The 16020-nt window shown below is 32.1% G+C and overlaps 1 protein-coding gene across 30 annotated transcripts in view; it reads left to right on the top strand.

Annotated features, from left to right (window-relative positions):
• The window catches only part of LOC129950363 (potassium channel subfamily T member 2), a 216593-nt gene that overhangs the window by 168408 nt on the left and 32165 nt on the right, over positions 1-16020 (top strand). For 24 of the 30 annotated variants that reach the window (XR_008782105.1, XM_056062286.1, XM_056062282.1 and 21 more), the window contains 5 exons: positions 3687-3902; positions 4196-4359; positions 5680-5791; positions 12650-12835; positions 12912-13118. Coding sequence is in view for 29 of the 30 variants with exons in the window: in XM_056062286.1 (XP_055918261.1) it covers positions 3687-3902; positions 4196-4359; positions 5680-5791; positions 12650-12835; positions 12912-13118 (885 nt within the window). In the remaining variant the exon portion in view is untranslated. The remainder of the gene's footprint in view (positions 1-3686; positions 3903-4195; positions 4360-5679; positions 5792-12649; positions 12836-12911; positions 13119-16020) is intronic. The other 6 variants (XM_056062300.1, XM_056062287.1, XM_056062307.1 and 3 more) reach the window with 1 other exon arrangement.

Below are 16020 nucleotides of genomic sequence, written 5' to 3'. Positions count from 1 at the left end.
ATTTTGCTCTACAAAATTAAAACTCGTTAAATATTATAAAAAAGAAGATTTCATGAGTTTGTTTGTATCTGTTATAGTTTATAAATATTTCTAGTGGCAGTGAAGAGAAACATATGTTTTTTTAGGTTTTTCGGGTTTATTTTGAAAACTATTTGTCGTATTAAAAAATAATCTTTTACAAAATTAAAAAATGTAAAAAATCAACACCAAACGGTAACTTTTTGAGGATGCATTAAAACCTGGTGAAACTCACGTGGGTTGGTGTCTTCTCATATAATTAATTTTGATTGGTAACAGAACTATTCATCCAAAAATGCACCTCGTCACTACAGATGATTTTTCGGGCAAATTGGCGTCCTCTTCCAAATGATTTGGGCCCAGTCAACTTTGTCATGGTAATGAACTCTGAGCTCCTGGGTAAGTTGGATCTTGTACTGTTGTTGGCCAACCCCCTACGTAAAATTCACCAAGTTAAAGAAGTCTGTGATAGACAGAGTTCTTGTGCACGGTGAGGAATAGACTGCCTCGGGTTCTACTGTACACTTTCACGGACCGTGGCGATATTTTTGGCCGATCTTGCGTTCCTTGAACGTAAGGATGCACGAGGTATCAAAATCTACTCGCATACCAACTGAAACAATCCTTTACGTATATTGGTCATCGATGCCAAACCACTTTATTTTAATATTCAAACTTCAAAACTCAAATACTTGGATATGATCTCAAGATCTGCCGCCTGGAATAAAATATCTAAATTCTAGTTTATTTGTTCAGCATTATAAAAATGTGGTGTTGCTTGTTTCTTGAGCCGGTAAATTTCTCAATGTGTTTCCGAATACCTGAATCTACCACTTATCAGTTTTTGTTTTCAATCTGAATGAACTTAGCAACTTTGCGGATAGTTAAAATTGAAACGAATTTGCGAGAAAAGAATGATTTATTAAATTTATATTAATAAATAATAAATATTTTTAAATGTAATCATCAAATAACTTTTGAGAAGTACAAGCAAACGAATTGAAAAGTTCCTGCAGCTTGATTTAGCTTCCGGGTGAGTCTTGAAGAATCGCACTCCATTCCATCGAATCGCACTTCATCCGTTGTCCTTATTATTGATTTTTTTAGGCGATCAAGGCCGTTTAGAAGGTGTTCGCTTATGCTTTGTTCTTCTCTTCTTAAATCGGAATGTAATGCTTATTTCGAAATCGATTTTTTCAACAATTTCTTAGTCAATAGCTTGAAACTAAATTTGATTCTTCGCACCAGGTGACCATGATTCGTAGTAGGTTTTTTTCGCTTTATGTTTTTCAAAAGAACAAAACAAAGAACTAGTTGTTTATTATGTGTAACTTAATCCCGATCACCAATACTACGGCAAGAGTAGCCAAACCACGCTCACTCTCTCCTGGATCTCATTATAGTAACGTTTAAGAAGAGAGAGAAATCTATTTGCTAAGGAAACAGAAAAGCAAAGCATGTTTGCCTCATACTTACGTCGAAATATTAGATTGTGCCTTCGGGATTTGTTGAAGCACTCAAAATTCATGTTCGACTAAGATTTTGTATTTAAAAAACTAAAATAAGTAATTTGCAGTTCCAATAACTTCACACATTGGGCCTTACTAATAATCAAACTCTATGTTGATTTAATATTAGTGAAATTGACCTTATGCTATGGACTATAGTATTAATAAATGAATTATGCTATAACTTAAAATTTAAGGCCGACTCCTTACAATAAACCATTTATGGTTTAAATTTAAAAAAAATGACTTAACATTTCTGGTTTATTATATGTGATCCTTACGGTATATGGTAATTTTCCCCAAATTTAACACTGTAAATTTAATTATTGGTAGGTTTCATCTTCTTTTATGGAGTTTTTTTGACCATTTTTTTTTCAAAACGATTTTTCGAAAACCGTAAGAATTGACAAACAAAATTTACAACCTTAAGAAAAGTTATATATTTTTTAATTTGTTTACAATATTTTAGTAAAATCAATAACTTAAATAATTTTGGTATTAAACTGTTACATAATAATTCAAAATATTTTAAACAAAATCTTCCTTATTTTTTTTCCTTTTTGGTTTCCTTATAAAAGTTTGATTGGACTAAACAAAATGAAAAACAACAAAAGGTACTCAAAGTGTCCTTTTTCTTATTGTTTGGGTTTCTTGGAAATTTCAATTTTGTTGTTTTGTATTGTTTTCAAAGAATGGCTTAAAATTGTTAGTATTTTTAAATTTATTAATAAATTAATTATATTTATTTCAACACCAGACAGAATTTTAATGTCTGATAAAGTTATACTAAATTATAAGAAGTTTACATATTTGTTTTGCTCTGAGTTTCTATTGCTAAAAATTAAATAACTGATTTTGTTAATATTTTTTGTTTTTTAATCTCTAACTTTTTTGTAGATCGTTTCACAATCAGAATGTCATTATTCGACAAATTCTGAATTTGTTTTTTCCCAAAGCAATGCATTTTCTTTAAAATATCGGGACAGTCGTTTTTTCTTTAAAGGACGTCAAATAAAATCTTTTTACAACGTTCTAAGTTGTTTTATCACTAAAAATACCAAATTTTTGCCAACATTTCAGCATTTATGATATTTTTGCACTAACCCATCTTGCATTACTTTATTTAAAACTTAAAAAAAAGCGACAATTAAAATGTTTTGAAAGAAAAATCAAATACTTAATTTCTGACTATTTTTTCTCTAAAAGCTTATTTTCCAAAATTCGACAGGAGGAATTTCCTGAGTCGAATTACTATGTAACATTTAAGTATTTAAGTGCTTTAAAAATGTTCGGCAATTCTTATTTCAAATAAAATTGCTGTGTTAGTCTTTAAGTGTTCCAAAATATCTAAAATATCAAAAAGTCTAAATAATAAATTTTCATTTATTTATTTCCTTATTTTTTTACTTTGATTTTAATAAAAAGGTAAATTTCGGTTAATCTTGAAAGATAATTTTATTCTCTTGAGTTTAAAAATTTAAATATCTGTAGTATTCGTGGCATGATGGTTGGACGTTGGACTGTCAAACTAGAGGTCCTGCCTATGTAATCTAAAGTTTTTTTCACGGGTACTGCCTCTTGCGAGGAATTGACGAATTCTCCAAAAGTAATTTTTGTCATGAAAAGTACTGTCTCAAACTACCCGTTCGGATTCGGTTTAAGACTGTAGCTCCCCTCTATCCCTGACAACAATACTCGCACACAGGAATGGTTGAGAGTTGTAAGTCACAAGGCCCTAGTTCTCAACGGACTGTTGCGCCTCCCAATTTTTTTATTTTTTAGATAAAGTATTCTAAGAAATTTAAATTTCATTTCGCATTTATTTAGCGATTTTAATTATTTGTTGCCATTTATGATTTCCTATTTTAAAATTTACTTTTTGTGCCTTTTAACCAAGTGGCTTTTTGCTACATACTTACTTCAAGCCCTTTTACCCCTAACATTTGAAGTTTTTTGTTGATGGCAGGGGTTATTCTATTGTAATATTATTATATAACCTCTTTAACACTTCCTGTTGTTTCTTCAGCATCAAAGGTTGATTAATTAAAAGAAAAAAGTATTTAAACTGCTTTTATTAATTTTTAAAATTTATTTAAGTATTTTTAAATTTCAAACGCAGTAACTTTTTAATTTTTTTTGTTTTTTGTTTTTAAAAAATAGGTGTGTGAACATTGTAGCTATCGAAACGCCAAAGAATATCAATGGCAAAATAAGACGATTATTTTAGCTGCGGATTATGCATCGAATGGCATTTATAATTTCATCATTCCACTACGTGCTCATTTTCGTTCAAAAACCTCGCTGAATCCAATAATTTTGCTGCTCGAACGAAGGCCAGATGTTGCATTTTTGGACGCGTTGTCATATTTTCCCTTGGTAAGTATTTTTAATGACTAAGATTGTACTTTTCTCATTTGTAAATAAAACAAATTTATATAAAGATTTATGAAGATATATTTTATTCCCCAAATTAAACTACTCAAATTTTAATCAACACAGAACAATTGGGCCTTCTGGAACAAATATATAGATTTTTTAAAAATGTTCTTGTCTAATAATTTGAAGTGCAATATAGAGTCATTTTTCTTTTTTAAGAGCTTTTCAAACTTTCCAAGAAGAAAACTTGTATAATATTTTAAAAATTGTATTTTGTCTTTAATTGAAAAAAGGTTTATTGGATGCTAGGATCAATTGACTGTTTAGATGATTTACTTCGTGCTGGAATCACGTTAGCTGAAAGTGTTGTCGTTGTCAACAAGGAATTATCGAATTCAGCGGAAGAGGATTCATTATCTGATTGTAATACAATCGTGGCTGTACAAAATATGTTCAAGTAAGTTTAAAAATTTGTCTTTTTTTTCAAAAGCGCAAAATTTTAATTTTTCAAACAAAATATTTAGTATTCTAAAGAATCAATTTTTCAATACCAAGTTAACGAGTTGAGCATTGTATTGTTTTTATTCCAACATAATTCTTCCTAAAAGTTTAAAAGTGCACTTCTCTGTCTTTCTACAAAAATTGTTAAGTCTATTTGAGTGTCTGTTAATCAACTTTTGATGATTAATAATTTGTCATTCTTTTAAATTAAATTTTTGAGACATTGAAATCATTAAAGAAATTAAATTTTGAAGTTTATTTTGTGAAGAAATGGGACAATTTGTGTGTTTTTTAAAATACTTTAAAGAAAGTTTTATTAAACTGTTCGTCAAAATTACCTTTTTTTGGGAGCACAAAAAAAAACAATACTTCTATAAAAGATTAAGGTGTCCTAAATTTGAATTTCAGATTTTAACTTTTTTACCACATCAACCTTTTAAAAATGCTAAAATCAATAAAAAACTGGGGTTTTAAAGCTTAGTTGAAATAAATTTTAAGAAGATTTTGCAAAGTACAATCTCTATGCTGTAGACATCATTTGGATGTCTTACTTAGTTTCTGGAAGTTCGCATTAGTTATGAGTCTTTACTTGACTGTAAATGAAGTTTTTAGCAAACCTTGCAATTAATACTGCCATAGTTTTGAAAAAAAAACGTTTTATAGTTAATTTTTAGTTCTTATTTCGACTTTAAACTTAAACTAATTGCTTTGGCTTGATTTCAACACTATTTTAAAAAGTTTTAAAAGTATTTCAAGAACTTGATATAAAATAATTGTTAAGACAACAGATTCGTTATAAAAACAAGCCTTACTTTCAAACCGGTTTGCTTTTTTCTGTTGAAAACCGTTTCAGCATTAATGATTTAACGTTTCTTTAAGATTTTTTTCAAATCTAAAAACAAATGAATACTATAAATATTTAAACTAAATATTAAAGAAAGGTATTAGAGATTTGGAAAACCATCACAGATTTCATTGTAAAAAATCAACTTCATAAATTTAGAAAACCTAAACAATAAGTTTTTTTTTTCGAATTTTAAAAAGTTATATCTCTGAGTAAGATAAGAATTAAGGCCATCAAAAGCCATTGGAAAAGATCAATTGTACTGCTAGTAAGAAAACCTAGTCGACCTTTGCTCTTAAAATTAAATATAATACCTTCCTTTCAATAGCTTGTTAAAATTTTGCGCTTTTTAAGTTCGTTTTATGTTTCATTATTTAAATGTTGAATAATAAAATTTTTAATTTTATTTCAATCTTATTGAATATTTCACAGATTTTTTCCAAGTATCAAAAGTATAACAGAGTTGTCACAGAGCTCAAATATGAGGTTTATGCAGTTTCGTGCTCACGATAAATACGCACTGCACCTTAGTAAAATGGAAAAGGTATAAAAGCAAATTTATTATTATTATTATCTACGGATTTAGAAATTGAAAATTAAAACTCTTTGGCTGTGTTTTAAAATTCGAATAGATTTCTTTTCTTAATTATGTTATTTACCTAATAGATTTTATTTGATACAAAATCCGCTAAACGTTCTTAATATTTTCATATAATGTTATAATTGTGTTTCAAAATTGAAATTAATTAAAATTAATAAAAAATCTAAATCAGAAAATACTAAACCGTAGGGATTTTTGATAAAATAGTGCACTGTTGTATATACGCACTCTTTCCATTTATTTAATTTGATACTAAGTTAAATTAAATTAGGGATTTGTGCACATGAATAACGTCTGTGCCTTGTCAACCTTTATTTATAATATTTCAGCCAATTAAAGTTTATTCAATTAGAAATTCACCACGTTCCGTTCTTGTTTTACATATCCGGGTTAACATTATCATTATCTCTCCTAGCACTCTAAATAAACTGTATATCTTTTCTAATGGGTATTTGAAAATTTTACAAGGTTAGATTAATTTTAGTTTTTCAGGTACTTTGTTTGTTTTTCAATTTGCTACGTGATATATAATGACGTTAGCTTGAAAATAATAATATTATAAAAATATATGTATATACTAATGGTCTATCCTAAATCAATTAGGCAGTTTTAGTATTAACATTACTATTCCATTTGAAACAAAGACGCCATTGTCATACCATTTCTTATCACTCTTTTGGGATAGGCATACATAGAATATAACTTTTGAGATTTTGTAAGTATCTCAAAAAATGCGTTTGAAATTAACAAATCAAATAATTGAATAGAAACTTGATCCTTAGAAAAGTTAAGACAACAATTTAAGGACAACATGTTTTTCTTTTGTGTGCAAATCAACCCTTTTAATTATACAAATTGGCTGCTATATGACCTTTTCTCCTTATTCAATCTCATTTGGTTTTCTATATTCCCTAAAACTAAATAAAAGTTGACATTTTGGTTATACTTCAGCATAAAGGCAAATATATTGGATTCTTTAAAAATATGCTATACCCATAAATGCTATTGAAAGTGTTAGAAATATAGTTGTTGTAATTCTATTTTTATTGTTTTTTTTTTTGGTAGTTTTAGTTTTCAAACTAAAGCATTATCTTAAAGCGAATTACAACAATAATTAAAAAGTGAATTTTTTGAGATATCAGATCATTGACCAATTTGGCAGATTCGTTCAGCAAGAGCATGGCCCCTTTCTATTGACATTGTACACGAGATTGCGAATAACTTTTCAGAAAACTTTATTTCAAAATTCACTTGGGAACATATATTTCTATGCTTGAACTGATATTATACATTTGTATGAGTATGTTTTAGTATTGTATGTGTATTTGCAACAAAATAGGGTAACGTCCAGCCCTTAAATAAGTAAAATTTTATAAAATATTAAAGACTTTTGTGCTCCATGAACAAAACCATAACAAACGAAATAAGGAAACTATAAGCAAAACAAGGGAAGTTTACTTCCTATTACTTGACTCAAAGTAAAACAAACCAGAAAACATAATTTAAACAAAAAAAAAAATATGTTTAAAGTTTTCAATTTAAAAACAAAAAGAAGCAAAATTTTACACAGGCAAGGTATAAGAGGTGCTGCGGTTTGAAGCATATAGCTAACTATGTTTAAAAATAAAAAAAAAACGAATGTGTGCATACGAAATGTCTGTTTTTGAGATACCTACCTTCGTGTTAGCTTTAGTTAAACATTATTTGCATTTATGAACACATACATTTTGAATTATTTTGTATGATGGATTTTTATAAAATTGTATAAATCTGTTCAACTTAAATTTGTAGACGAAAATAAGCCCTAACACAAATTCCATCGTAAAAGAAGTGTGTCGTATCTACATTGGTCTTGAGTATAGTTTTTAAGAATATTCTTACTTATGCTGAAATCATATTGGTTTGGGTTCAAATTTAAAAGTTAAGACATGCGAGTTAATGGCTCATGCATTATATAATTAATGCGATGTTGAGCAACATGTATCAATAGGAAACGAACATTTTTGTCAGCGATGGAGGGGAATTATAGTTTTAAGCCAATTCCGAACGGTTAATTTGTGAAAGCACTTTTCATAACAAGAATAACTCGCGAAAAAAAATTTGGATGTCTAAGACAGGGATCGCAAACGAACCCAAGACCTCTGGCATGAGAGTCCACCGAATTTTTTTGTATTCATTTTTATTCATTATTTCTTAACAGTGTCTTAAAGCTAGAAAACAAATTCATAAAACTAGCCTAATTAAGCATAACTTACAACTAACTTACTGAACTGAACTAGAACAACCAAAGCAGCAAATCTTAATATCTAAAATTATTTGTTTTTATTATTTTGTTGTCTTTTCTTTTTTTTATTCCATGTTTCTTTTAATTTTTTTTTATTTTTTTTTTTTTGAATTTTTTTTTGTGCCAAACTAGACCTTAATAAAACTATAAAACAAGTATGCAAGCCGGCCAAGGCTTAAAATCCCATCCCCACTACCCACTATCAAGTGCCGATTGAAACCACCAAAAGTGGTTCTCCTGCTTCACCCTATCAGTTCGGTCCCGTTCATATACAGCCCTACTGAATCAAAGGAGTTCTGCTCCGCCTTGCGTATGACATCTCGATTGTACAGGAGTCGCCTATCCACGATTCTTCGTGTAACCTGGTAGATTAGCAGAACTGCCAAACTATCCTGTATCAGACCACATCTATCTAAAAAGAGGAATGCCTCTGGTGGAATGAAGCATTCTCTAAATACTCGTCGTTCGGATAGACCGCCCGAAAATTAAATTGTTGGTCGAAGACATAACTCTTGCAATGTGACCTCGAACGAGTTTTATCACGAAATTGTCAATTCTGTTGCTTTTAGCCTCGTTGTATAGGACCTCGTTGGAATAGTTATGCACATAAGAAGATTCGGCTGTTCGATATAAGCCGGTACAGCGCCAGCGTCGTAAACACTGCCGCTCGAACACCCGAAACTTCTCCATCTAGGAAGGGGCAAAATTGAATCACACAGGACAACCATAAACGATCATTCTTATTAGAGCCATGTAGCAAATTACCTTTACTCTGGGGTCAAGCCGACTGCTATAAAACAGCCGTTTCGTCAGAGCGATGGCACCTCTGGCCCTGGTCAGAGCAGCATTTATATGTCTTTCGAAATATAAATACTGATACCAGTGTACTTCACTACACTTTTTCTCGCTAATTACTGCCCGTCAAGATCAACGATGACCATCTTGCGCCAATTCTTGCAAGTATCCCTCGTGGCCATAGACAATGGAGTCTGGAACAAAATTGTCTCCGACTTCTGGACATTTATTTTCAGTTTCCAGTCGTCACAATATCGCTGAATCTTGTCAAAATCACGCTGCAATAGAATTCTAATAACCTCAACCTTTCGGGCCGTTCTGTACGCAATTAGATCGTCGGCGTACGCAATTGCCTTTGTAAGACTACCTATCAGATCGCTGGTGTAAATGCTGAAGAGAATCGGCGAATTCACCGCTCCCTGTTGAAGACCATTTCTAATTGAGAATGTTGTGGTAGAAGTTACATTGCCACTTTTGACAACAAACTTTCTACCGTTAAGCATATCATAAAGTATACACAACAATGGCTGCTCAATTTTAGGTATAGACCCTCTAACCATACGGTGTCAAAGGCCTTTTCCAAATCAACCAAAACAGCGCCTGTGCATTGTTGTTTTGATTTATTCCATGAGATATCAGAAACGAGTTTAGACGCAGCATGAATTGTTTCATGACTCACCTTGAACCCGAACTGTTTACCCACTTAGCCTGAGCCCTATTGATAATCTTTTTGAAAACTTTGCTGACACTCGGAAGAAGACTTATGGACACAGAGTATTTGACGGGTTAGAGTTGTCCTTTCCCTTTTTCGGGAGAGGATGAACCACAGCGGCCTTCCAATGCACTGGATAATATGCATTATTCAGTGCATTATTGAAGAGTGTGGTGTAAATGTCAATTGCCTCCATCGGTAAATGTCTTAGTACAACGTTAGATATACCATCGACATTTGCTGACTTTTTGTTTTTTATTGAGTTCAAGATGAGCTGAAGCTCAACCTTCGTTACTAACAAGGTACTTGGTCATGTTTGCTCCGCGATTATGGCATTTGCCAAGGAATGGTCATCAAACCGCATGAAACCACGGTTCTCAGATCGCCATTGTCTCATATCATTTCGAATTTAAAAGTGATTAAGTAGGCCTCTGTTTTCCAGGTCGTGGTTGGGGTGAATTCATTCACATTCACCTTGTACACTTGCTGGAAAGCAGATCCCACTGCCCCCACTTTTTCTTTCGGATCTTCAATTATGTAAAATTCATCGTCAAAGATGGGTTCTTCTGGATCTATTTGCGCTGTTCTGAGTACGTCCCTGTTCTCTTCAGTTCTTTGGAGTTCAGACACGGAAGGTCACTATCGTTCTTTTTCCAGAATATCTTGTTGATTGTGTACTGTTTGATAGTCGAGTGATTCGATTTTCCTCACACTCTTACAATTACTTTGGGCGATAATGTTATGAGGAACATTGGCAGTAAACTGTATTCGGTCAGTGAGAAACACTGCACCGAATACCGCTTTTCTTTTTATGTCAAAATGTTTGTAAAAAATTTGACTTTACCTGTTTATGTGATGCAGGCCGACCCGGTAGGTCCTAATTGGTGGCACCTTCACTTTCTTGGGCTATGAGTTTCTGGTGTTTCTGCTGGTGCTGTTTCTGTTGCTGCTGCTTCTGCTGCTGCTGTTTCAGCTGTTGTTGTTGCTGCTGCCTTGCTTTAGTTGAGGTCGATGGACCCTCAGAAGTTGCTCCCGCCACTGCTGATGGCGGTTTTTATTTTGCTCCGCCTGTGTGCTCATGGTTGCGGGCTTTTGTTGTTGCTCTGTGGTTGTTGTTTTTTCTGCTGTTGTTGTTGCTGAGCTCGCTCCGCTGCTTCGTTTTGGCTTCGAGCTTCTTGTATCAGCCTCAGTTGACTGAGTATTGGCTCCATCTCCTTCTTAAGTTTCTTAAGGCTTTCTTCAATTTGCTAATGGTTGCCTGTTTAAGTCCACCGCACTAACCACGGGTACTACAAAAATCTAAATTTAAACAATTCAATAAATCAGGTGAATTAATCACACCAGTTAAAAGTTGATGAATATAGACAATGTACTTATTAACCTTTTGCGATAGAGGCTGCATTTGAAGAAGCTTTATCTGATGTTAATAAGTATAAAGTTTTGTTGAACAGATTCTATCCTATTTTTGTGGATCTCGTAAAAATGATTGCATACCTGGAAATCGTACTCAAGATGGGGCAGACCGAAGTTCGTATAGAGTGAGAGTAACATAGGGGTCCTAAAATTCTTTAGATCAATGTTTAACAAATCTTAATATAGAGTTGGCTTTGGTAACGATCAAATTATTATCGAATCTGCAATATTTTATTATCCGTCTTACTAGAAGCACGTTTTTTAGAGTTGGAGTTGTAACCGATCGTTAATAGGTTTAATGCTTTTGAAGATTTTCATATCGATATATCATCCGCATAGATTAAAATGTTAATGTATCTAGAACAAAGAAGTTCATCATTGAAAGGTAAGATAAAGAGTAGAGGTCCTAAATGACTACCCTAGGGAACTCCTAATTTGGCAATGAAAAAGTTAGAGAAAGAACTTCTGAATTACCTTAATAAGACCTATTTTGAAAATAATATATGATTCATATGATAATCTGAGGAAGAAATCGCGTGATGATATTATAAGAAAAGCTTTAGAAAAATCAGTGTAAATACAGTCGAGTTCTTGGCTCGTATTTGACTAATTATCCAAAAATTAAAAAAGATAAGTAATTGTCAGAAGTTTTTGCATACAATCGTGTTTTTGATTACATATTATATTCTTGAAAAAAAAGTTTGGGGATATGAACACCGTATTTTGCACAAAAACTCAGGGCATAAGTCATTTAAATGTCCAGATAACATAAGCACTCTATCCTCGTCAGTCTAACACTAGCAACATATTATCTTCGATTATTGTGCCCTTGAAATACATTAAAATTGTAAGGATTTTCATCGAATATCTATTTTCAGTGCTATGAGGCCCATTTTTACTTCGAAAAATATATGAGCGGTTGGTCCTGCATAATTTATCATGAATTAAAAATCGTTTGTTTTATTTAGCTGAACCGAAAAATTAATTAACCTATATTTTAAAAAAATACTTCATGTGGGCATAAATATCTTCTCCAAGAGAAGATATGTAATTTTATTTATTTCTCTTGTTTGTTATTTACCTTTGTAATTATTTATCTCTGCATGGTATGATATTCATTCATGAAGGTGAAAATTTTATCTTGGGTATTTAGTCAAAAGAAAACGAACAAACATAGAAACATAATCTGTACATATTTTTTGTGTGAGTATATTACTCTGAAAATGAATGTAATCAACTGAATTAATTAATTAATTAAAAAAACATTATTACTACACTCACAATGCGTATTTAAGAATTCCAACGAAAAAAAAACTCATTCATGTTCACTACAACATGACCAAAAGCTGAAAATAATGTATAGCCCAGGGTTTAAGTTTCCCTATCCGTTTCCGTTTCTGTTTCCATTTTTTTCTTTTGTTTTAGCTTAAAATGATGATAGTGAAACCACAAAAGTTTGACAATTCAAATTAATGTTAAGGACTTTAATTGGTTTCCCTTTAACTAAAGTTCTTCCTGTGTACCTCTTATCTCATGTTACGAATTTAATTGAATTTCGTTTTTTGGGTTGCTGTTCATATAAAATTTTCATTTACAGCGCGAAAAAGAACGTGGATCGCACATCTCTTATATGTTTCGTCTGCCATTCGCCGCAGGTGCCGTTTTTAGTGCGTCCATGTTGGACACACTTTTATATCAGGCCTTCGTCAAGGACTACGTGATTACATTTGTGAGACTTCTCCTTGGAATAGACCAAGCTCCAGGAAGTGGATTTTTAACATCGGTAATTAACTTAAGTTTTTTCTTTCAAAATTGGTATTTTAAACATTATTTTTTTTTTGTTCTTGTAATATTTTCAGATGCGAATCACTAAAGAGGACATGTGGATTCGAACATACGGCCGGTTATATCAAAAACTCTGCTCAACGACATGTGAAATTCCAATTGGTATTTATCGGACGCAGGATACATCCAATACGGAGGCGACACATGTGAGTAGTTCACCTGTAGACAAATGGGGACCATTTTCAGCCTTCGGAAAGCCCTGTGTGCGATTGCGACCATCGGTGAGTCCGTGAGTCCAAAGCGTGGTTTTACTTAAATAAAAACAACAAAATATAAATAAAAGCATTTAAAGTTTAATTAATATTTTATACATAACATTATACATCCAATAAATAACTTCAAATGAAAATTCAACTAACTATTTCGCTTATCGATTCTTAAAATATAAAAAACTAAATCAAAAACATTAAAATAACCAACAAAAATATCCACATTAAAAATTTAAACGTGTCCTTGAAATCCGCTCCAAAAACTATATTATTTTTAACTTTAAAGACAATTCTGTTTAACCTACTTATAGTATAAACCTAAGCACATAAAAAGACTAATAAATATTTTTCCACTCTTTTTTGATATTAACACACAATGACACAAACTAACCCCAATTAAATTAAAAATAAAAACAATAAATCCTTTAAAAGACAACAGAAAAAAAAAACAAAAATATTAAGTTCAATTTTTGTTCATTATTTTAATTTTGTTTAATTTCTTTTTAATTTATTTTTGCTTCTTTATATTTAAGGAAAAAATCGTTAACAGCCAAAATAATTATTACATTACTCTGTACTTTTGTAATCTATTATCTTTTCTTCTCTCTCTCTATTTTTTTTTATAAATAATCTTAAAATGATTCTTGGCTATAAAAATAAATAAATAATAATGATTTTTTGCTTGACTTTTTATTTTACAATATATTAAACAAATTTCACTTTTAACTACCTTTAACTTTTACTGCCGATCAATCTTCTATGATTCCTTGAAGTTTTTGTCTTCTTCTTTATCTAAGAATTTCTTTTTTACCTATTAATTTATATAGCTTATAGCAACTTAAGTTAACTTCGTTGATTAAAAATAGAAAAAAATGTAAATGACGACATTCAATATTATATTTTTATATATTTATATATTTTATTTTTTTTTTTAAATTTTAAAATGGAACAAATTTAAATACGAGTAATGTTTTATGTTTTAACCTATAAAAAAATCCCTCGGCAATAAAAAACAGTTTTGATTGAATAAAAAGGACAAATTGCATGGTCCCCAAAAACTTGGTATGACATGAAAAAAAAAGAACCGAAAAAATAAAAAAGAAAGTAGAAATTGCTCCAACATTTATCACCGTAAAGAAATAAACTTTAATAAGACGCCCATTTTATGAATAGCAAGTTAAGGGTGAGCCAAATGCAAGCGTCTTTTATAAATGCAATAAAATGAACAAAATTGAATTTTATTACAAAAAGCGAAAATTCTCACTAATTATGGAACACAAAGTCGTCAGTCGTTCAAGTCGTTGCATTGGGTGACTTCACAACAGTGCATTATATGCATCGAATTTTACAAGACGTTCTTGATTGTTTTGGATTGAAGTTCATGCATTGCTTGAATATTTTCGGGATCCATGACATAATATCAGTCCCTCCCTAAAACAAAAAAAGGGGTCAAATTGCTACTTCGAGGTAGATTATTTACGGTCACTTTGCCACGACAGCTGATAACACGATTTGGTAAACACAATATAGATTTTCAAATTCATATTTTCAATTTTAGTTTAAAAAAGTCTACAAACATTGCATGTTAGGCCTGTCATTGGGTGATACATTGCAAAAATAATCATTTTCGAAGGATAATGGTCCTACATAAAAGCGCATCGCCTTGTCGAAGTGCTTTGGTGGTTTTGAAGGTTTCGGTTGAGAGAATTTTCTAACGTTATCTTTCTCCAACGTCATCCCGATAAGTCGGTTCTGTGAGTGGAAGTCCAGATCATCAACCAAATGGATTTGTGCCCGTTGGTGGGATCGAGGAATTTATCGCCATTAAGCAGCTGGTCAAAATGATCCTTGATTTCCATGACTTTACGCTGCCCAACGGCATTTATCTTTCTTCTGAGCAAAAGGTTCTTATCCATTCTTTTATCGACATAGAGCTGGAGATCCTTGTCCTCAATTAACGAATCGCGGATTCGTATATGAAAAAAAAGCGAACGCCAACCCCTGAGGGGCTGGCCCAACGGTTCGACTTACGGAATAAATAAACGGTTATTAAATTTGACAATATATTTATTTAACGACTAATCAGGTCCGGGCTCACAATTGAACTGACTAACTTAAAACTAATTCCCTAAAATAACACCTAACGGCGTGCATCGATGATTGCTGCGTCAGCGACCTTGATACTCGTAGTGTCGGTGCATTCACCTCAATGCACCGTTGTCCAGAATATGATACCCACCAATCGTGGGAACTTATGAGAATATGCTGTTATGCTGAATTGGCAAATCATAGTCGCGCGTGTTGGCGCGAGGTGTTAACTCCTCCCCCTTTGAAAATCTACGTCCCGTAGATCAGTATTTTAAGATGAGATGTTAGGGGTAGGTAGCACCGGTGGTGGTAGGATTTGGATCTTTGGTAAGTCAATCTTCCTGTGCAGCTTGCGCCATATCATCCATACAACTATTGCCAATATCAGGAGGATCGTCACATCCGTAGCAGTATAGGTGTTTAGCCGATATGATAGGCCATTCAGGATCTTGATGTTCTTGATGCTCATGTCATGAAGGTATTCGATGTCCACTTTGTTCACTTTCAAGGATGTGTTGGTTAAAACTGGTGGAAGCGCTTGAAGCGATGTTGCCGTCAGGCTAACAAATGTTCTGTTATTTAGTCGAATTGATTCATTGTAGAGCTGGATCAAATATGTACCGGAGAGATCCTTTGATATGTTCTTGCTATATAATTTTCCTTGGAAGTTTGTGACAAATATCGTGTCTTCCTTGATCAGTTCCGTAATACTGGCTGTATTGGTACGAATTGCACAATTAGCGTGCCCTCCTTTAAGCAACCGAACTACGCATCCCTCTTCTTCCAATTTTTCTAAAGAGCTTTCATCACAAGTCGTCATGTTGCC

Source organism: Eupeodes corollae, chromosome 3, assembly GCF_945859685.1.
Source record: "Eupeodes corollae chromosome 3, idEupCoro1.1, whole genome shotgun sequence".
NCBI lineage: Eukaryota > Metazoa > Arthropoda > Insecta > Diptera > Syrphidae > Eupeodes > Eupeodes corollae.
Note: the sequence above shows the minus strand (reverse complement) of the source record. Positions and strands in the feature narration are given on the sequence as shown.